At 37.9% G+C, this 22,645-nt stretch overlaps 4 protein-coding genes across 15 annotated transcripts in view; 3 read left to right on the forward strand and 1 right to left on the reverse strand.

Annotated features, from left to right (window-relative positions):
* The window catches only part of LOC143903865 (uncharacterized), a 49,909-nt gene extending 43,009 nt beyond the window's left edge, over positions 1–6,900 (forward strand). For 2 of the 8 annotated variants that reach the window (XR_013258812.1, XM_077417872.1), the window contains exons 2-3: positions 3,314–3,463; positions 3,991–4,634. Coding sequence is in view for 5 of the 8 variants with exons in the window: in XM_077417872.1 (XP_077273998.1) it covers positions 3,314–3,463; positions 3,991–4,131 (291 nt within the window). In the remaining 3 variants the exon portion in view is untranslated. Of the gene's footprint in view, positions 1–45; positions 2,614–3,313; positions 3,464–3,620; positions 3,696–3,990; positions 4,635–5,874 lie in introns of those variants that run through there. The other 6 variants (XM_077417873.1, XR_013258813.1, XR_013258815.1 and 3 more) reach the window with 6 other exon arrangements.
* A 2,929-nt stretch (positions 6,901–9,829) lies between these two features.
* Sac1 (phosphatidylinositol-3-phosphatase SAC1) lies at positions 9,830–15,109 on the reverse strand. The gene is made up of 8 exons (XM_077417854.1): positions 14,445–15,109; positions 14,221–14,312; positions 13,802–14,142; positions 13,609–13,720; positions 13,178–13,521; positions 12,601–12,978; positions 12,190–12,357; positions 9,830–12,125 (listed from the first exon to the last, which is right to left on the reverse strand). Exons 1-8 carry the CDS (start codon positions 14,480–14,482, stop codon positions 11,847–11,849), a joined length of 1,752 nt encoding a protein of 583 aa, XP_077273980.1. The 5' UTR covers positions 14,483–15,109; the 3' UTR covers positions 9,830–11,846.
* A 156-nt stretch (positions 15,110–15,265) lies between these two features.
* On the forward strand, positions 15,266–22,120 carry Rheb (Ras homolog enriched in brain). Of its 5 annotated transcripts, none has more exons than XM_077417867.1 (6): positions 15,266–15,404; positions 20,948–21,066; positions 21,282–21,353; positions 21,470–21,677; positions 21,752–21,881; positions 21,954–22,120. In XM_077417867.1, the coding sequence occupies exons 2-6, from the start codon at positions 21,018–21,020 to the stop codon at positions 22,041–22,043; spliced, it is 549 nt and encodes a 182-aa protein (XP_077273993.1). In that variant the 5' UTR covers positions 15,266–15,404; positions 20,948–21,017; the 3' UTR covers positions 22,044–22,120. The 5 variants fall into 5 exon arrangements, with proteins under 5 accessions (XP_077273993.1, XP_077273996.1, XP_077273995.1 ...); XM_077417870.1 differs by having other exon boundaries at positions 15,299–15,404; positions 21,001–21,066; XM_077417869.1 differs by lacking the exon at positions 15,266–15,404 and adding an exon at positions 19,959–20,396 and having other exon boundaries at positions 21,001–21,066.
* On the forward strand, positions 15,553–18,157 carry LOC143903858 (uncharacterized). Its single transcript, XM_077417857.1, has 5 exons — positions 15,553–15,957; positions 16,232–16,388; positions 16,924–17,048; positions 17,237–17,644; positions 17,914–18,157. The coding sequence occupies exons 1-5, from the start codon at positions 15,774–15,776 to the stop codon at positions 18,135–18,137; spliced, it is 1,098 nt and encodes a 365-aa protein (XP_077273983.1). The 5' UTR covers positions 15,553–15,773; the 3' UTR covers positions 18,138–18,157.
* Positions 22,121–22,645: the final 525 nt, after the last annotated feature.

Consider the following 22,645-nt stretch of genomic DNA (forward strand, 5'->3'; position numbering starts at 1 on the left):
CAAGTGCGTTATAATATGTCACAGCGGTAGGGATATCCCAGCACGGTGCATCTCGTGCTTCTCTGCAAGATAATGTTAGTCACTTAGTACAACCGTGACTGATCAGCCAAAACATGTTGACACATCAGCGGTAATGAACACCATTAAGATAATAAATGCCATTTTATCGATGGAAAAAAAATAACGAGAACTGAGAATTAATTATTTGTGACAGTGCATAAACGCTTATTTACCTTTAGCCTTCGAGGCTGACGAAATGTTTTCTGAAATTGTTATCTGAATTATTAATTAATTATTAATTATTAAATTGGAATATATGTATATGTATATTATATACATTGTAATTCGTTACTTCTGTAACTATTAATTTCTTTACTTGCGCACCACGTGCCGCGCCTGACTCGCGTATCGTCGTTTATTAATTTGTTGACATTTTCACGAGTCTAATGACATATTTTAATTATTAATTGATAAATTGATAAATTGTCAAATCCAAAGATTATTCAATTGCTGACAGATGATAAAAAATTTATATATTTTCCATCTTTTTGTCTATTTATTATTTAATGAACTTTCAAATCAAAAATATGATAATGAGCTTATAATAATAAATTTATCTGTAATTAATACGAAAATTCTAATTTATAATTATTTAAAGTAATAATTTCGTATTTTTAGCGCAAAAAAATGCATTATCACACATATCGCATGTTACGTAAGTGTTAACGAAAACACAGACTCAAAATTAGAACGCTATTTTTGGTCTGTGTTGCGACCAAGATAACAATAATAAAACTCAAACGATATAAGTCATCAAAACATTTTTTTTTTATATAAGCGAATTATTATCAAGCTAAATATCTTAAATCTTTATTTTGAATAAGTCAGAGTATGTTAATTACTATTCTCGAAAATTTTAATCAAATTTGAAACATAAGACAAATAAGAGCAAACCGCCGCGGTCGATATTAAAACGAATAATATAAAATACGTAAAAGTAACTTCAATACTACTATAAACATAAATACAAATTACAAATGTTTCGGCTACTGCCTTTTATAGAAAAGAAAAGAGATTAGCTAACAAATTAGTCATTCGCAGGTTTTACATATGATAATATGTAATTCACTTACGAATCAGTCAGTTTCATGACAGTTACCCAGTGTCTGTGTTCGATAACGAGACAATACTTTCAAACCAACAATAAGGTCAGCGCACCGACTGAAGGCTTATATAAACTCGATTACATGGTGAACATAGCTATACAGACCATTGTCATAAAGCATCGTGTGTGAAGGAATAAAGTTAGTCAATAAAAAACATATTTAAAATGTCATCTCGACAATCGGAGAATAATCGTTACAAATCTAATGTGTTCTCTTGTAGGTTAATGCCATTCCTTTGCATTTTGGAGATACTCCTTTCGATGTAGGATTTTTCATTGTCTAGGATTTTAATGTTATCCCAATAAAATTCATGCCCATTAAGTCTGTGTTTAGAAACTACACATTGCAGAATAATATTTAATATTTTTACTAAGTTAGCTTTATTATTTACAAAAAATTTTAAATATATCGTTTAGACAAAAAGTGATTGATGTTCCCCGAATATGTTTGCTCGAGAGGAGAGAGCGAAAGAGAGAGAGAAAGAGAAAGGGGGGAAGAGATTATATAACATTATTGCACAATCTTTCTATTATATTATATTATATATTATATAAATTATATTATTATATAAAATTATATTAAATTTATGTGTAGATAACAAATATTATAATATTAATATACAAATGCACTAAATTATGCGAAAAAATTGTACTTTACGATAAATATTGCTAAAAAAATATTTCTTAAAATAATTTAAATGATAAATAAATATGATCAAATTAAGATTGTTAGGTTTAGATAATGTTTATTAGAGCATTTATTTAAAAAATTGCGACGTCACGTAACGAAGTCACTATGTCACTGAATGATTTTACGATTTCAATTTTATAGCTAGGACTTGTAATAAATAAAATAGAAAAGACACTATCACAAGTCACATGTAAATATTATTACATAGTTATTCTTAAAACAAGCCATAAAGTACTCAACTTCATGCGATAACTTGTTTGACTTAGATGCAATTCCGTAATCTCTTTTTTTCATCATGCTCGTAAAAATCTCATATAGGTACTGCTCTATATATAAAATCTATTACGGGATGATATCGATAAGACTGTCGGCCAATACTGTCAGATCTCTTTTTCTCTTTCTTTCTCTCTTTCCTTCCCCGTCACCAGCGAATTAAGCAATTACGACGGCAAGCATCTCCCAAAGAAAGGGAGGGGACCGAGGGGGATTGCTGTCACGCGCAATTGTGACCTTAATTGTATCCGGAAAATCGACACGTGACTAACTGAGGAGCGAGGACGACGATCGTCGAATACCGCACGGATGTTGAAACGACAAACTTCGGCACATCCTTCTCACACGTACGAGAGAATGACAACGACGACGACGGGAGGAGATAAACCGCGACGTCATCCCCGAGTGTCATTAGAGTAATTACCACCCGACGCTTCTCTGTCTCCCTCCTCGCCTCGTTTACACCACGTACGCTAAGTTGCACGTAAGCGAAGTTTTCGCGAAAAATTTTCTACGCATATACGCGCAACACGCACACAAAACGGGGCTTGTTTCGTTTTGCTTTTTGACGCGAATAAATAATCGCGGATAATAATCGCGAAAAAAACTTTTATGAGAAACCGCTTGCAACTCATTTACGTTATTTGTATATACGGTGTACGGCACAAGACAAGAAACTATTTAATTGAATTGTGCCAACAAGCTTGAACTGGATTGTGCATAGCTATTCAAAAAAAATAGCAAATAATAGTTTGAATATTTTCGATAACTTCATGCCGCCTTCAAAGTTCTGGATTCTTTACCAAAGTATTCTGATCGCATTCCGTATCGAAAAGTTTCTCGTAAATTAAATTTCGAGTATAAATGGACGTGAATGGATAGCAGATTCCCTTAATGGATCTTATTTCATCAGTAACCTAAGTTGTGGTTGAATCACAAACTGCAACAACGAAGTATGAAATATCAAAATATGAAAAAAAATATCAATTTCACACATATCTAGGAATATATCCGTGAAATGTTAGTCAAATATTAACCATTGCGAGGTACTTCGACTATTTTTCAAATTTTCTTGTGAAAGACTCGTCCTGCCTCTGACAAAATTAATTCAAATTATATCGATAATACAATCTTTACCAATCAAGAAAATTAAACCTCGGCAAATTTTGTTTGTGAAATTGCAGGTGTGGTACCTACGTCCCTACATTGTTCGAGTTGGCGGATGGATCTCGAGAGCTTCACCAAGGAACAAGATGCTGTCTTGCGGTCGCACTGTCGTCTTGGTGATGTCGGTGCGCATCACAGGGACTTCGGGTAAATTGACGAGATACAGTGTGAGTGGCCGGTATACTATACGTACGGTGTATACGATGTTATGTGACGAGCGTTAGCCGAAATAGTCGACAATGTCTTGCGACAAAGTCCCGGCCAAAGTTATTCGGCGGTGGCTATTCGCCGCACCAGTCTATTCACCTCCCCCCCCCCAGCTAGATAAGCACGGACACTCGGCAGATTCCGGAAACTTTACCCTGGCAGTGATATCCAGCCGCTCCGAGCCGAGTTCCGGCAAGTAATCGCTAATTAATTGCATTCTGTAATCAACGGACCGCTCGCTCGCGTTTTCATACTACGTGTAAACTCTGTCTGTTTGTTCGCCGCTCGACTGGTGCAAGTAGTGCCTCGGTGGCGTTGCCGGTGCACGAGTATAGATAAAAAATAGCCATATAGATTTTATCGGGGAACGAGAGGGGGGATGGTTAACGTTTTATTGAAGAACAACAAATATTTCGAGAACATATTGCACGTTTATATAAGCACGCGGTTATTCGATTGCTAAATATTATTCTATCAATTGTTTCAGCATTTCCCCGTGGCGGATAAATTGCCGAATGGTATTTTTACGAAAATACCGCTCCTCCATCGCGCTCGCGTTACGGCAGATCCATCAAGCGCGGATATAACAAATAAATTATCGCGAAGCTATCAGCACGCACCATCGTGAATAATATATGACGTCAAAGTAATATAAACATAATATATGGAAACTTCATTCGATGTATTCATTTGTACAATAAATTTGTACAATAAGTGAGTGATACTGCTAATCTAAGCGAACATTTGAATATCGTTGCATATTTCCTGACGCTCTTATGAAAAATGTATTGTACAAATATATGTATATGTATGTATATGTATATATATATAAGACCGTGGTATCATTACAATAACAAACTATAATATACAAGTTGGATGACATTATCAGCAATGCATATAAATTACTTATTTTTAAACAAAACTAAATATTTTTTATTAATGCTAAATATTAGCAGAAATAGAAACTATATTGTAACTCTCATAAATTTTCAGATAGATTTTACTTTTTTATAATATAATAATGATTATTATAAATTTTCATAATTAGCGATTGCAAAATCAATCAATTCCGTTGTAAGAAATACATAATTAATTTTTTACATAAAAATGGAGGAAATATCTCCATAACTATATTGTTGCGTCACTCTTTTTCTTTCGTTTTTCAACTTCTTCCGAGCCAGAAAGAATCCACTACGGAGGGAAGCGCAATATCCAAATTCCCGGCAGGTTGTTGGTAATTGAACCGACTTCATCTTCCTCCCTGTTGGCTCCGGCCATTTTTCGCCATTTTTGTGCGTGGTGATAGGAGAACGTTGAGCAGCAGGGCAACGCGAACGCGAACGCGTACGCGTGCACGAAGCAACAACCCCTCTGCTCTATTTTCGCACACACGCAAAGGTGGAAACGAAGCGGCGCTGTTTAATTCATGAATCAGCGGGATCGCGTGGGCGCGGGAGATCGTCTACAAATTGCTTCGTTTAACCGAGCAGAGTTTATATGGATATTTAAGATCCGACGTTTGTCCGAGGGTTAAGATGTTAACCTTAAGACCTTGTCCGTGATATGTCGAATTTTGGAACAGGTCAGATAACGAACCAACAAAAATAAATTTTTTATTTTATAATACTGTATTTTTTATTTCAATATGAAGATATGGCAAATGCGCTGTCTTTATTGAGAACGTAGATTTGTTGATAGAACAAATTGTAATATCAAGTTTATTTTATTAAAACTTAGCATATATGTTTAGAAAAATGATAAAAGGAAATTGAAAAGAGTAATTCAATGGAAGATACACGAAGAGTCAAATATTCACAATGATTATTGTCGACCGTGTTTGATTGTATAGAGAGAAATAAATACAAATATTAAACTTTAATAAATTTAATATCTTTAATGAAATTTTAATTAAACTTATTAAATTAAATTAAAATATATATATAATACAGAATTATATAAATAAATTAAGTAAATATTCAAAGAAATATAAAATAAATTAAATTTATAATACAGGAGTTATTTCGATATTATATAAGAAGTATTCTACATATGTATACGAAGCATTTCATATACACACTTTAATATTATTAAATCCAGTTTTTGTTGTCGAATAAGTGCATGACGACTGATAATGCTTATCTTTCCAAGATTAAAAGATAAAAAAGAAAGATAAGAAAAATATGTTTTATCACAGTCATCACTTAGTTGATAACAAAAACTACATTTATTCCACATTGCATTCTCGAAGTAGATAAAGACACGTCAGACGAGCGCAATTTACGGTTTTAGAGCCAATAAAATCACGCTGCGACCTATATCTTTGTAAATTTGGACAGGCTCTGAACCGTCTGTCATTTCTTCTCTTTTTCAGTATCCTTGGCAACGGGCCCCTTCATAAAACTTAATAAGCTGAAGAACACCGGCTGCGTCGATCCCGAGGAAATTGTGGCGAACCACCGCGCTCTCCGCGCCAGGCTTTTATACTGCCGTTTCAGGCTCAGTATTACGAGTCACATACCTAACACACATATCTTTACATACATACACACGTGAAAGTCTCTCTTACAACGACCCGCGGTTATTCGCGCCCAGCGAAAGGATGCAGACACGCGTAAAAGGTTCCTCCGCTACAAATCCACTTCCGCGATCACCTTGGAAGGAAGGTGTTACAAGCTGCTTTCCAGTGTTACGTGTTACGTGCTTACAATGTTATGACATTTTAACTCTTTTAGTTTTACATATAAACAATATTTTCTTTCTTTATATTTTAATTCTGAAGTCCGCATATTTAAATGCGGAAAGATATATAGACGTAAAAGAACATTTAAATAAAGTTCTAAAGAAAAATATAATTTAAATAAAAAGTAAATGTAAAACATCCATTTTTTGTAAATGTAATAGTTGTAAAAATGATTATTAAAGAGTGTTTTTGAATGGAAAATAGCTAAGGCAAGGGTTTCGGAGAAATAGACGTAGAAAAGACTCGATCAACAAAGTAAAGAGAGGCAAATAGAAACAGCTAAGGAATATTGTCTCATTATATCTATTATGATATTTTCAATTAACAGTCGACTTGCGAATAATCGAAAATTGCAGCTTCGAACTTTTATTTCGTGACTCGAACTAAATAGTTTTGATACCTGTGTCGAAAATGTATATACATCCGCATAAATGTACACAGACACCCAGTCACGCACACACATACACACACGAGCGTTATTTCGTATATATCGTTTACAGCCGGGGTAATATCTCGAAATCCATTAGCGCCGTTTCCGCGAACCGCAATCTTGATAATTCCACGTGGACTCGGGGCTCGAGAGTGCGGCGAGCTAGCAGGAATCAACGCCGAATGCGGAATACACATTGGCCAGATGAGCGCTCGGGGGAACGCGGAAGGGTTGGTCGGAGGACAGCAGGGATGAAGAGGCCTGGGAGGAAAGCGCGAAAGTCGGCAGAGAAAGGGAGAGACAGAGACTCTGTAGCAAGGGACTGAGAAAGAAAGACAGAAGGAGAGACAGAGAGAAGGGGAGAGGGAGAAAGAGAGAGAGAGAGAGAGAGAGAGAGAGAGAGAGAGAGAGAGTAGCCGAGAGACGAATGACTCTCTGGGGAAATTTAGGTGCGACTTCCATGTATCACCGAACCCGCCGCCGTAAGTAGGTACGTAACCGACGTACATACGTACGCCGCATACGTGCTGGGCGCGCGATTGTGTACGCGAGCGGATCTCGCGAACGAGCGCGTGCCGCGTGGCTGCTGGAGCGTGTCTGCTTTCAGAAGATCTAGACGAGAGAGAACGAAAAATACCCGGGCTCGCCTCGTCGAGCGCGTGATATGCGAGACAATTAAAAAGGAAAAGTACAATCGATCTCGTTTTTTAAGAGCTTTGAGAGATTAAAGAGACATCCAGTCGACACAGAGCATCAGTTACATTGCATCTATGTTATAATTAATATGCGAAATTGTAACAAAGATGTAACTGATGCTCTGGTATCGATTGAGCAGCTTTCTTTCGGAGATTTTTGATAAGGAAGAGATTACGTGTATGTACTTAACGAGAGGGAGATATATGGATGTAAATGTTTCTTTTAATATTTTATTGATCCAATGTTAATCCGATCTCCGAAACTTTTTGGGGGTTTCTTTACAGTCGCGTATTCGTGCTTAACTATAATGATCGCGAAATTCAGATGATACTTCCGAAAGTCAATCCCGTCGTCGCCCTCGGAATTCCCGTCTTTTTTTTTTTTTTTTTTTGCGGAGTGAGAAAAATCGACGGATCGCGGACGGCGGAAACGAATGCCGGCGGAATGGTAATAAAATCGATGCCCCGGATCTGCTCCGGTTTGTAATTGAATCAAATTAATCACCCCGACCTCGAGTCCGCGCCCCGCAAACGGTCGACTCATCCGCCGCCATCCCCAATTAATAGCGATCGGAGCTGGAGAACGATAGGGGGTGAGTGGGGGGGGGAGCGGGAGAGCGGAATGCAGGTGTGGATGGTCATCTCGGCGTTTCGTTGGAACTTCATAAAACGAATCCAATTACCGGCGAGCGTTTGTCAAGGATTTCAAAGCCACCGAAAAGTTTTCGGTCCCGCTCACGAAAATGACGTCGTCTGTCAGGCGTGTTTTCGGGTCGCCGTTCGACGCTGTCGATGAGTGAAAATAAACGGGTGAAGAGCCGGTAAAACTGGCCAACGCGGGCTGACACGCGGTAGAAATCGCGCGTGAAATCGCGCTACGCGAAAATCAACCGCGACGGAATTAAGCACGGGGCACCCACCAGATGATTAACCAGCGAATTGATTGCTTTAAATCGAATAAGAGTCACGAACAAAGCTCTCTCTGTGCTGACATATTGATATTAAAATATTAATAACGTATTTATAATCGTGATTAAAAATTCGTTTCATTTTAGTTTTGTTTTTAGAAATATGCAACATAAATACACTTATTATTACCTTATTATTACCTTTATCATTACCTTTATTATTACCTTCAGATTTAATGTTATTTTGTTCATGATCATATAATCGCAATTATAATCACTCATTCTTCTCTCATTATTTATTCCGATATAATTCACCCAAAAGGATGAATCGAGTCTGATAAACACTCACGTTTACTAGAGAATGTAGAAAACATAAAAGCGTCATGTCATTTCGCCTTTTCTCATATAAAAGCGCCCGCTCCGCGGTCAGCGATTTCAAATCGGCACAATTTCCTTTCAGCGTTTCCAATCAACGATTAGGGTGGTTTTCGTCGAAGCCTGTTTCGAACCCTGCTACAGAGTATGGTCGACAAAAACCTTTCATTGGCTCTGTTTCCGTCATACGCCTTCCGGAAGTTAGCATTATCCATTTTCAGAATTTCGATTATAATTGACAGAAAATCCTCCCGAAAGTTTCCGATAACACGTTCTAAAAAAGGGTTCCAACAATTAAATATATATATAAAATATAGATAATCTGTTTTCTAAAAAAAAAAAAAAATGAATCTTTCGAAGTTCTCGCATAAAATTCGCAATTTGAATCGAGGAATTTTGTAGTCAGCCCCATTCGTATAAAATATACTTTAAACGCTGCGAATATCGCGTACGTGGCACTTTGCGTAATTATGCCTCTAGATACGCGATCGTAATTCCACACAATTGCCGCACAACGGTCGAATTACGTGTCTGGAAATGCAAGCCGCAAGAGAGCCGCTTCGCGCCATTCCGCGAGACAAAGGCGCCCGCGCGCCCGACCCGGTCCGACCGATCTACTTTAATACAAACGTTAAATGACCCGCGTAACTCTTCTTCCCTCCCTCCGACCCGGCGCTACCTCTTTTTGCCCCCCGCGTAAAAATTACACTCGCGGATTTTCGTCGTCGCCAAAATAATAAACGATTACCATCTACCTTCGCGCGCGCGCTCGCGAGGACTCGTATTACTGTAAACCCGAAATTATATCGTGGATTTATGGAAAAAAAGGGAGACAGCGGGGGGTTTTGAAACAGGACGGAAGAATAGCGGCGTGATAAACGACGGGGCGTACATTTTGCGGGCCAAATTGCCGTCGGCCGAATTGCGAGTGTTACGAGCGCGGATTACGAGCGGTTGCGCCGAATGGAAACGTTACGTTCGGACGCAACCGGCGGTTGACCTATCACCATGATATGGAGCAACCAGGATTGTCGAAACTCAACAAAATTAAGAAACAAAATTCAAAGGGACCAACTGATAAAATAAGCGGCCGCGATCTTCCGCTTTTGGCGGAGTTAAAAAAATCTGGTGACAAAATATGGATAAATTAAAAGAGCGAGGCATATTTTAGTACAGCATTTGGTACGATTCATCTATTTGTAGTCGATATCACGTTACAATCTGAGTATCCGCAAGAAGGATAAATCATGAACGTTAGTTCGACAAGGAAATCCGCCGTCCACTCGAGTTTTCCTTCCTTTTTTTTTTCTTCAGACGGTGAGACACACACGTCTTTGAAATATTAAAAAATATTCTCTCGGTCTGACATATTTCTTTTCTACATTTAAATAGATAGACATAATTTGTAGCGCGGATGTACGATAAAATACAATGTACATATATGTAAATCCTAAAAACGGTATGTATATACTTTGGCTCAAGGTTCCATGCCTACGAAAATTCAAACGTTCTCCGCAAACCGTGACTTGATTTACAACGTTAATCCTACTTTAAGCACTTTGCGAATCAGTAACGCTCCAATATAAACCAATCGCCGGCGATGTATTCGATTCATTTATACAAATCGGTTTTATTTATAGGTCGCATATCGAAGAACTTTCCAGTTTCTTAATAATCATCAGCATTTGTTCTATACTCGCAAAATGTAGACGAGTAAAAAGAATTGGCTTTTATTACGGAACGTCTCTTTTGGAAGATTTATTTATAAATTGGGTAAATAAATTGTATTTTACTCCATTAAGATATCTATAGAAAACCGATTTAATTCGCACATGAAGTTTATAAAATTTTATTTTTAATTAATTTATAAATGAAATTTCCGCTCAAATAGAATACGATATTTAAAAAATTCAATATAAAAAAAGATGCATATAGAGAAAAAGATTTACAACAAATAAAATTCATTTCGAATTAATTCGGAAAGTAAAATAAATAAAATTCCATTAATATGAATATTACTACTATTATTTCGAAAAATAAATAAAAAGTGAAAGTTTAATTTCACTCTAAAAAATTATGTTTTAAGTAAAAAGATTTATTATTTTCAATGGCATTTTATAGATAAATTTTATAAATATTGAAATTAATCTATAAATAGAATTTTCGTTTAATGTATATTATAAAAAAAAAATAAATATACATATAAAAAGATGTACAATAAAATAAAATTCTAAAAAAAAAACTAATCGTTTAATTTCAATTTTTTAAGTTACATTTAAATGCCGATATTAAATTTTATTTTTAACTCTGAAAAATTCTGTTTAAAGTAAAAAATATTCATTACAATATAAATAATTGTAAGATAAAAGTTTTGTATGTGTGTGTTAAATAGAGAATATTTATTTTAAAAAACATTCACCATCAGGAAAATAATTACTTCAGACTTGTACACTCTACTGGCAGGAATGTCTGGACATAATACATATACATATACATATACATATATGTCATATACATATCGAGATGTCCAGGCATTCCTGCCGGTTAGTGTACGAGAAAATTCCAACGCAAGCTAATAAAAAATCTGAAGATTCCATGAATTTTTTTCAATCTCGGACTGGAAACCGTTCTCACGCTTACTTCAGGTTATCTATGGACGGTGGGTACCAAGAACGATCTGTCATTTAGCCCTATTTGCGGCCACCCTACTTACCCTGCCAGAGATTTAAAAACTTGTGATTCTTTACAATACATCAGAAGAATTTGTCGCAAAATGTCAAGCGAATCTTAAGGAACGAATGTCGTTCGAGAGTAGACTCCACTATCTATTATGCGGAAAGTGCAAAATCCACCGTAATGATAATTTATAATAGACACCGTGCCCTCCTTTAAACCTTGTACCTAAATAAAAACGCATTTGACAGATACAACTGCTTGTATCTGTGAAATGTGAATACCGCCGGAAATTAACATGTTAATTTCATAGAAATAGGCGTTGTTAATTACACGATGAGATCTATCTTTGTGCCGCGATACAGAAATCGAGGTTCCGACCGATTGATAACTGTGCAAAACTAATACCTCTACAATCGTTTATCGCCATCGATATCCATATTGTACAATATATATATAAACGATTATTATATATATATATATATATATAATTTGAAGTCTCATAAAATGATTAATTAACTCTTAAAGTAATTTTGGCTTATCGACGTATTGCTTGCCGTGGTGGATAATGGTAGCGAAGGTACCGGCCACCATGGCGCCCCAGAATAGTATGTAGAGTAATATTTCCGTTGTGTATCGCGATGGTAAGATTATGTGAGCGACCAGCATCGAGGACGCGACTAAAAAAACAAGTGGGAATGTAGTATAACGCCAATTTCGCTCGGATTCCAAGGGACATTGAATGGAAGTACATTCACCATCCTGGACAATGTAACGACCTAAAAAGAGCTCCAGCGAATCCTGTATAACATAAAATATCGTTACATCACCGAAAAAAAGAGAAATGTTTTCAAGATTTATTTACCTGTCTGTATCCATCGGCGAAGTTGTTCTTATAATATCTCGTAAGAGAATTTAAACCGTCTTTCATCGCGCCCAATTTAGTGCGTTTTCCAGTTCGCGTGAAGTCAGTCTTCAACGCCCCTGTACCTGAATACTGGATACTTATCACATCTGCGTTATCAGCCCAAATCTAAAAATATCAATAAAAATTTTTTTCAAACAGTATTATTTTTTACAGTATTATTTTAAAAAATCAAACGTTCTCTGTCAAACTATATTTCAATAGTATTTAGTGTGACTTAGTATGACATGACCATTTATTATACAAGCATATTATTAGAATATTTATGGTATTTTATTTCATATTAAATTTTACACATTAATATTAAAAGTCCAAAAAAAATTAATTTTTGTTATCTGAAAAATTCAATACCTGTTTGAAAAGATTTTCAAACGCAGGGTGATCTTCCACTTTTCTAACTATTTCTAGCCTGCTCAATACTTCGTTGAGAACTCTCTTCGCCAGCATACTTTGTACAACATTCGTCCGGTCTAGACAATCGATGCAATTTGTACGGAAAACACCATCTTGAGCCGAGATCAATGCTCCATCCCTCATCAACAAAAAATATCCCATCTGTTCCTGATCATGGGCTAGTCGGTCCATTAAATTGTTCAATTTGTCCCACCTTAGTCTTCTGCATTCCGCATGAAAGTCAAAAGCCTCATATCGAACATTTTGATTGTTAATTCTTTGGACTAAATTGCGATATGCATCTTCAAGCAGTGCTTCTGGTCCACGTTGATCGATCTGTTCAAAATATATGGTACGTTTATAAATACAAATGTGATTATATATAAATACAAATAATGATTTTCAATATGATAAGAAATTTAAGCCAATTCTTGCCTAGAATGTAAATAAAATTGATAACAAAACTTCCTTACAATTACTTTAATTTTATTAATATCTAAATATCGTAGACAAGTGTGAAGAAAAGAGAACTTACCAAATTCACGAGAATCTGCCTTCCATAATGGAAGATTTGAACATCGAAATGACGAGCACAAGCGCTTTGGTGATCCTCGTGTGGACTGATCTGCGGCTTTGGCTTGTACTTCAAGTTTGGCGCCTGACACCAAAATAGAGGAATAGATCCGCGCGTCTGCACGAAGGAACTACGATCGCCATTCACTTCAATTAGCTGCTCTGTCTCCACGTAATTGGACACATTCCCGGTGGCGTCTATACCGCGCGAAAATAATCTCGTGCCAGCACGATGTATACCGCGTCTAGAGACGATGCCCCAGTTGAACGCAACGCCATTCACGACCACCGTGTTCAATGAGACAACTGTATAAATCTCTCGTTAAGGTCATAGCAGAAAAAAATATAAATCTTTAAAAATTTAAGTGACATATCACACACATCGAAGGATACAGCCATGAATAATGGGTAAACAAAATTTATACTGCTCCGGTCTTGCGCTAATGTCCTGCAGGAGGTAGGCGTTCCATACGAACCTGGGATCTGCCCTGTCGTGAAGCGGCATCTAAATGACGATACATTCTTACCGTACAACTGCTTATGACGCCGCATAAAACAGCAATATAAGACATGCAAGAATATTTACTTGCAAGAATTCGGGTGTCGTGTTATGCAACCTCTGCATAGTGTGACTGATGTCGTAGGTGTAACTGAAGTAAAAGTATGGCGTATTCAAGACAGACTTCACCATTTCCAAGTAAACAGCGTTATTTTGGACCTGTTTCTCAGTCAAATGCAGGAAGGACCTGGTATAGGGTATCACGTCCGTCGAGACTATCTTGTAGATGTTGCGTCCAGCTAGAGTACCACACATTTGAGCGTCCGTGATAACAATGAGATAACGACACGCCAAAAGGCGTATAGTCCCTATCAGTCCCCATATTTTCCTACGGCTGGCAGTTGTTGGAATCTGACTAGCGGTACCCACTGCGAAAGGAAGCAAGAATTTGTCTCGTCAACTCGTTGGCTTATTAACTCAAGCAGATTAAATTGCCTGTTAATTACCTTGAGTGTAGATCTGCTGACTCACTCTATCGACCACTAGCAGGACCTTGGTTCCGACCGGCTCTACGAAGAACTTCTCCGGAGTGGCATACCTTGATGTAACAAAAATTAGCGACTAGTTGTAGCAACAAAATTGACAGCACAATTCACAATTTTTTTTTTTGGCACGTGTACCTTGTGTATCAAAAATATATAATGCACTCTACACGCGAGAATCTACTCACAAGTATAGGCTGTCATAAACATCCGTATTTGGCATCATATTGTCAAATGACGAGTGGATCGGAATACGCTGAGCAGACAGACGAGCCAAGCGAGAAAATAATAATAAAATAACGCCGGAAAAAATAAATTACGATCCTTGGGCGAAACGCGGCCCATATATACACATATATATATATATATAGATAATATATATATTTAAAGCGCGAGAATCAATAAGAAAAAAAGACTACGACGCAAATTGTTCTTATCAACTCCGACTTGACATCGTCAAAGGTTGTCAAGATCAGTCAGACCCAAAATAACCTCGTCACCGCACCGTGTCGTGAACTGTCTCTTTCTCTCAGCCCAGCCTTTGGATATCCATACTTCGAGGCCGCTCCGCGCTCCGCAACGTCGCGGAGAAAGTTCCGGAGCGCGCCGATTGGCTCGTGAACGACAAAAAATACTGACGATAAAAAATCTATAGTTTTCGTCACGTATACTATAGCTCCAACATAGTTGACGAGTTTCGGAACGCGCTTGTCGTCGACCTCCCGAAAGAACTTCCAGGAACTCCCTAAAAATCCCTATATCGAGCGACCAATTAGCGCCCGCGGAATATGCGGAGTATCGGAGTATTTGCGATTTATTCGATTATTGCAAATATATTGCGATAGCAGACTCAAGGCTGCAGATGCGTTCTTTTTCCCCACCTCATCTTTTTTTCAAGCGTTGTCATTTCGACCGCGCGAGAATACGTGCGTCGTTCGATATTTTCGCGGAAAATAATTTGGCGGGCGTCGCGTCGACCGACGACCGCCGATGAGCGACGCCCTACGCTCGCCAGCGCGCTCTCGCGAGGTGAGGTTATGTCACGCGGCCGAGAGCGCTCCCGGCTGCTCCCGGCTCCCCGCGACGTCGGTGAAACTTGGGCAATCGTCGAGGTCATTATCAGTCATTATGTCGCTCCAAACAACTGTGTAAGTCGAATACTCTGTCTCGTCGCTACTTTTCTCGCTCGAGACGAGCGCGAAAGTAATTTCTGAAAGAAAGGAGGGACAATCGGCTCGCGCGGTTCCGTCCGGTCCGCGTGCACTTTTATGCTAAGACTCCATACATGCGGTGAGCTCCGGAAAATGCTGCGGTGACCAATCAGGAGCCAGGCGCAGGTCAAGTTCCGGCATGCCGCACCGTACTGCGTTGAGATCAAAATATTTTAATTTTTCCGCACTACCGCACGTCATTCGGCTAGAGTCGAGAACCGTCGGAGATTTTCGGAATTTGGTGAAAACCACTGAATGTTTATAGCTGACGTTGCAGGTTATGTCGTATGAAACCAGCTATCAACCATGGAATCGATCAACGATGAAAATTCGCCAAATGTGGAATATAATTCTGAGAACGTCAATGAACTTATTATTCATTACGTCAGAAGCCTCCCGCAGTTATGGGATTTAAAAAACAAAGAGTATAGAGACAACGTTTTAAAAAAAAAATTGTGGTGTCAGGTAGCTCAGGAACTTAATGTGACTGGTATGTATTGTTTGAAAACATTTCTAGTGTCCCTTAAAAAATGTATTATAAACTTCCTGATCCTTATCGAAGAACACTCATTTTAAAAATACAAATAGAATAAAGTTTTCTTGAGTTTTTATTATAAGTTAAGTCATATTCTTATGACCCAATGCCAGTATTTATCAAAAGAAAATAAAATTACTTCTAGAATTGAAATAATTTATAAATATGTTTTTAGGTATAAAAAAATTTATAATGTTAACAATAATAAAATTATGATAAATTTAAATAGATGAGTTTGTGAAGAACCGATGGAGACAGCTTCGAGATAGGTACCTAAAAGAGAAAAAGAAGTCCGTAACAAAAAGTGGGCAAGCAGCTCATCATTTTTTTCCATGGCCACTTATGGCAAGCTTAAGTTTTTTGTCGGATGTAGTGGAACCTCGCAAGTAAGTTTTACTTTTTTTAAATGTACCCTGGTAACACAATCTGATAGCTCAAATACGTCCCGAAGAAGTGCGCAAGAAAACAGTCCAAAATTGCGACAGAATCTGATGATATCTGTGATTGAACGAGTACTTACTGTACTATTACAGCAGACTGGTGCAATAGTACAGTAAGTACTCGTTTAATCACAGATATTATGCACTTCTGTCACAATTTTGGACTGTTTTCTTGCGCACTTCTTTGGGACGTATCTGAGCTATCAGATTGTGTTACCAGGGTAAAGTTATAATGATTTTGATGTGGTTGATAGCATAACAAAATTCATGACGTTAGTGTCATCCCAGTGAGCAAGAAACATTTCAACTATATTGCAGCAACTTACAACGTTACTGCAATGTAGTTGAAATGTTTCTTGATATTTCTTGCTTACTGGAATTATTATTTGAATGACGATTGTAATTGTCAATTCCTCATTTTCATAAATAGTATGCTTTTACATAAACTAATATAATTTTTGTTTTATAATTTCTTAATTAGAACTGTAACAAACTGCCAAAGTTTTGTCATTGAACGTCCATCATCCATTGATACGTCATCGTCAGCACCATTGGAGACATTTGAAACAGAAGGATATATGCAAAATGACACAGAAGAGTTTCAAGGTAAATTGAACAAAACATATTTGTGTAAATATATATATATATAATTATAAAGTAATTGTGTATATATACACAATAAAATGTAACTAAAGTATGTACTACATGAAAAAAAATTTTTTGTAGAAAGTATTTTATGCGTATTATAGTTTTAAACAAGACTTTTATACAACATTTTAAACATTATTTTACAGTGGACTATATGCAGGATACTAATACGAGGCAGGCAGGACAAACACAATTCTGTCCACCGCGTCCGTTAAGTATACTGTCTTGTCGTAATAGTGCCTCGCCTCGTCCTAATAGTGCCTTGTCTCGTCCTAATAGTGCCTTGTCTCGTCCTAATAGTGTCTCGCCTAGTCCTAATAGTGCCTCGCCTCGTTCTAATAGTGCCTCGCCTCGTCCTAATAGTGCCTCGCCTCGTCCTAATAGTGCCTCGCCTCGTCCTAATAGTGCCTCGCCTTGTCCGTATAGTGTATCGCTTAATAGTGCTTTGACTCGTCCTCCAAGAGCTCAATCTCGACCTCCGAGCATGTCGCCTCATTCTGAGAGCTATTCTGATAGCCATTCTCAACAAAATCAGACCCAACCTGCAAAACGAGGTAAATTTATTGTATCTCTTTATTTGAAAATAAATCACATTTAAATTATTTAATTAAGTATTTTAAAAAACAGTTTGTGCAGTGCTTCTATCTTACAACTGATTTACTTGAATATCTTATTTATACAATGCATTAGTAAAAAGAGAATAGTTGATTAATGTGCCAAATTTTACTTCACTATGAAATAATAAAGATTATGTATCACATAATTGCGAAAATTTGATATAAATAATAGATATGATATTAATATTTAACTTTTTTTTTTTTAGGAAAAAGGCAATTGACTGAAACGCGTACAGATGCGGTCGATCAGGCAATTTTAAACTTTGTGGAAAAACGAACTTCAACCGACACCATGAATTCAGACGATCTTTTCTATTTGTCTATATCGCGGGATTCACAGCATCTAAACGTAAATGCGAAATTACGTTTAAAGACACTTGTATTACAAGCGCTTTCTCAAGTTGTGGCAGAGGAACAAAATATAACTTGATCGATTGCATTTTTTAAAAATTATGTGTTTTAATCAATTTACCTTATGCCTGTTGCATATACGCTTCCCGTTGAAAGTCAGGTAGCTTATTCCACTGCCAAAGTACGTGACCTTCCTTCATAAAATAGTCTGTGTAGATATTTCGAATTATTTTGGCGTCATTTGCAGAGTTTCTTGATACATTTGGTGCAAAACCTTGAAGTGCACCAAGTGGTTCTCCGTTTCGCCATTGACCAGCTTGTACATTTCCATAGTGATCTTCTACATCTATAAATCCTACTGGAACATATCTTCTCTGACCAGGCAAAACTTTCAGCTCCGCATCTCGAAGCCAATTGTGCAGCACCACACAACTTTTAACTATGCTATCTACAGTTGAAAGTGACGCAACAATTGGTCGTCGAAATATTCTCCACCTGGCTGACATTACCCCAAATGTATTTTCGATTACACGTCTTGCTCTGCTCAAGCGATAATTAAAAATAATTTTTTCTGGACTCAAGTTAGCACCAGGGTATGGTCGCATCAAATTCTTCAATAACGGGAACGCTGCATCACCAACAAATACTGCGGGAAGGCAAGTATTTGTACCCGGTAAGACTTTAGGTGGAGGTAACGGCAGTGTTTCTGTTTCGATGCATCTTCCAAAATCTAGACTTTGAAAAATACCTCCGTCGCTTTCTCTACCAGCAGAACCGATGCTAACATATGTAAAGCGAAGATCAGCATCACAAACTCCCATTAAAACAGTACTGTATGTGCCTTTGTAATTGTAAAAAGCTGATCCCGTATTTTTGAAACATTGTGCAGTAACATGTTTTCCATCAATTGCTCCGATACAATTTGGAAAATTCCATTTATTTTCAAAATCTTCTGCAATTTTAGCCCATGTTTGTACAGTTGGTGGAGGAAGTACTTGAGGCTGTAGTGTCAGCCAAAGCGCTTCCGTTGTTTCGACAATTATTTTTGGCACAGTAGATTTACCTATGCGGTACAGATAATGTAGACTCGCCATACTATCTCCAGATGCAAGGTATCGCAACGTTAATGATAATCGCAGTCCTGGATGCAACGGTTCTCTTGTGCAGTGTACTTTTGTAATAATAGGTTCTACCATTGCTAATAATTGATCAAATTGAAGAGGTGACATGCGATGAAAATTGAAAAAACGCTCTGTGTCAAGTCGAAGTTCAAGCACAAGGTTATTGTAAGCACCTTGAAAATATCGTTCCTCTATTATAGGATGAACCCACCATCGAGGTGTTCTCCGATTAATTTGTTGCCTTTCTTGTCGTCTTCGCCTTCTTCGTAGCAACAATAGCAAGACAAGTTTGTCATTGCAATTCATTTTGATTTTATTATTTATTTTGATTATATTTTTTTATTACTTATTCCAACTTTATTATTTTATTTCAACTATTGTCACTCAAAGTAAATGTTTATAAATAAGATCAATCGTTTATTTCAAAAAGGAAAAATATTGTGTATCCGTTTATTTTAGGTTATACAACTGTCGTTTTTATAGATGTATACACGCAGTATGATTATTTTATCTGAAAACATCCGCATCTTCGATTTCCGTACGTGGCATGGCGCTAGGCTCTGCCGCGTACATGGAGTCGCCTTCCGCATGCGTTTGCCGGAGCTCACCGCATGTATGGAGTCTTAGCATTACGCTCGGAATTGCGCACTTCCGGCACAGAAATTCCAGTGGATATTCCATCGGACGTCGCTCCTATTGGCTCCTATTCGATCGAGCTGCTGACGCGCGAATGACCGATCGGTCGATCGATTAATCGACTGCTCCGACCGCTCCAAGTGTCACGTCCTGGGCGTCCTGGGCTCGCGCCGCGCAATTCGCGGCGGCCGTCGAACGTCGAACTGCGTCGAACTGTCAAACGCGTCATCCGGAAGCCAGCCGGGTCTTAAGTGCGGAGGCATACATGACACATGACGCCGAGTTATATACACGTCATTGACGTCATCTCGCTCTCTCTCTCCCTCCCCCCCTCTTTGTCCGTCCCTCTCTCTCTCTCTCTCTCTTTCTCTTTCCCTTCGTGCATCGCGCGCGTACGCGTGCGTCCGTACTCCCGGACTACTCCGTAGTACGTGCATCAAACGGTGCGTAGTTCGGAACGTTATTTTCCCTCCGGCACCAAGTGCGAAGGTGCCGTCGATCAGCGTCGATTATTCGTGCGCGGCTCCTCCGAGGAAAAACCGTTCGCCGCTTCGTCGATCCAAGGGGCGCTACGCACCGATGTAAGACGCACTTCCGACGTGCATGCATGTATCTTTTCTCTCTTTTTCTCTTTCTTTTCTCTCTTTCTCTCTCTCTCTCTCTCTCTTTCTATTTTTCCTCGTTTCATAGCGTTTTCTCGCGGGATCGCCAATCCATCATCGGTCATTGCGGATAGCATGTATGTACATACCCAGCTTACCACCGATAACAAATGTCGTTAAGTTGTTTACTTTCCCGTCGGAGCAGAGGCCGCGTATCGCTTGGAAAACGCTTCGCCAGCGCGAGAAATGGAAAAAAAAAAAATGCATATTTTGCAACGCGTCCGTCGTTACGTAAATATATATGTAAATGTGACGTAAACGACGCTGACCCGGACTGATTCACGCGCTTTTTTTTCCCCAGCTCGCACCAGTTACTCCTCGGGAGGGAAACACACTGCGTCTTTTGTAGTTTCTCCTATGTGAGATAGCACTCGCAGATTCGTTATCGCCGTTACGACCGCGAGAGACGCTAATGAACGCGAGGAGGATAGTTACTCCGGGATAGTTACAAAGTCTTCCCTTGTTCGCAGGTTTTAGCTGGATTATGCATCAGCTTTCACTGAACATTCTTACTGCTTTTCAGTTTGTAAATGCTACAACATGCCGCCCAAGCAGAGGAAAATAGCTATTTTGGGCTATAGATCCGTAGGTAAGACCACCTTGTGTGTGGGCGTCCTTTCTTTTTTTTTATGGATGTGTAACCTGGATACCTTTTGCGACCAGACACAAATCATTAGCGCGTATTTAGATTTATATTTGTCATTACGTAACTGTTAAAGACATATTTATATACTTACTTGTGTTTGTATATTCACTTTGAACGCGCACAAACGCTCTAATGCCGTACGTTCAATTGTTTGACAGGTAAATCATCCCTCAGCATACAGTTTGTCGAGGGACAATTTGTAGACTCGTACGAGCCTACGATAGAAAATAGTAAGAGACACTTTTATCTATTTGTTAGTCTTTATCATTTTATTCTGGAAATCTACAATTTGTAGAAATATAGATCGCGTTAAGTGACACTACAGATCTTTAATCATATGTTACAGCGTTCACAAAGAGTACACGAGTAAATAGTCAAGATTATGAACTCAAGTTAGTAGATACGTCCGGACAGGATGAATATAGTATATTTCCTACTCAGTATTCGATGGACATCCACGGCTACGTCCTGGTGTATAGCATAACCAGTTCAAAGAGTTTTGAGATTGTACAAATTATTTATGACAAATTACTCGACATCACCGGAAAGCTCCAGTAGGTATCCGCATTTTCGAGTGCTCGACGCGTTCGCATCGTTTTATTCGCGAACTGGATCTTTTTCTTTACAGTGTTCCGATCGTGTTAGTGGGCAACAAGACGGACCTGTACGTGGATCGTATGGTCACGACGGATCAGGGAAAGCGTTTAGCAAACTCTTGGAACGCGGCATTTCTAGAAACCAGTGCGAAACAGAATGAGGTACATCTGCGGATACTTTTCCGCTCTCTCGAGGTATACTACGGAATTTTCGTTAAACGTGTTTTTCAATAGTCTGTTGCAGATATTTTTCACACGCTACTGAAGGAGATCGAGAAGGCCAATGGGAATGTACAAGAAAAGTCGAATTGCATTATTTGTTGAAGAACCCGAATCAATGGCGTTAACAAAAATGTAAATGTGTAAAATTGGGTAAAAAAAACCATTGGCATTATCTCGCACACTCCGATACCTTTACAATCCCATTGAGATAAATACAGGTGTCAAAAAGCGTTAATAGGAAGGTGCATGTGAAGCGGTTACATTTAATTTTTTTTTCTCGCCATACAATATGTTATAAATAATTTAGTTGCAGATATTACACATGACACAACATTGGATAATATTATTTATACTTCGATGATTATATTATTTTTACGAAATAATCGATACTTATTTACGTTCCGGCTCAACGCTCGGTTTATACAATTAAGACGATAATCTGACATATCATTATTTTAATTTATGTCCGATTATGTTCAGGGTCCTTAGAATAGATGTAGAATTTATTATTAAGATCAACGCTCATAAGTTAAGTTATAATTTTAGTTAAGTCTATAAGATTTCTTTCCTTTTTATTACATTTAAGTATACACCTCTACGTTTTATAGAAAAAAATATATATATATATATATCGAAGGGTATAATTTGAAAAAAATCTTCACGCAATATTTCCACATATAAATTATATGAAATTAACACATGAA

This window comes from Temnothorax americanus, unplaced genomic scaffold (assembly GCF_048541705.1).
Source record: "Temnothorax americanus isolate GAGA-0224 unplaced genomic scaffold, ASM4854170v1 Scaffold5, whole genome shotgun sequence".
Lineage (NCBI taxonomy): Eukaryota > Metazoa > Arthropoda > Insecta > Hymenoptera > Formicidae > Temnothorax > Temnothorax americanus.

Excerpts from the sequence above, each read along its gene's own strand:
- Sac1 (XM_077417854.1), bottom strand. The coding sequence starts at position 14,482 with ATGATGCCAAATACGGATGTTTATGACAGCCTATACTT. Across the intron at positions 13,522-13,608 it reads TTTACCCATTATTCATGGCT|TTGTCTCATTGAACACGGTG; the intron begins GTATCCTTCGAT and ends AGATTTATACAG. Across the intron at positions 12,979-13,177 it reads GGCAGATTCTCGTGAATTTG|ATCGATCAACGTGGACCAGA; the intron begins GTAAGTTCTCTT and ends TATTTTGAACAG.
- LOC143903858 (XM_077417857.1), top strand. The coding sequence starts at position 15,774 with ATGGAATCGATCAACGATGAAAATTCGCCAAATGTGGAATATAATTCT. Across the intron at positions 15,958-16,231 it reads TCAGGAACTTAATGTGACTG|ATGAGTTTGTGAAGAACCGA; the intron begins GTATGTATTGTT and ends AAATTTAAATAG. Across the intron at positions 17,645-17,913 it reads GACCCAACCTGCAAAACGAG|GAAAAAGGCAATTGACTGAA; the intron begins GTAAATTTATTG and ends TTTTTTTTTTAG.
- Rheb (XM_077417867.1), top strand. The coding sequence starts at position 21,018 with ATGCCGCCCAAGCAGAGGAAAATAGCTATTTTGGGCTATAGATCCGTA. Across the intron at positions 21,067-21,281 it reads TTTGGGCTATAGATCCGTAG|GTAAATCATCCCTCAGCATA; the intron begins GTAAGACCACCT and ends ATTGTTTGACAG. Across the intron at positions 21,678-21,751 it reads GACATCACCGGAAAGCTCCA|TGTTCCGATCGTGTTAGTGG; the intron begins GTAGGTATCCGC and ends TTTTCTTTACAG.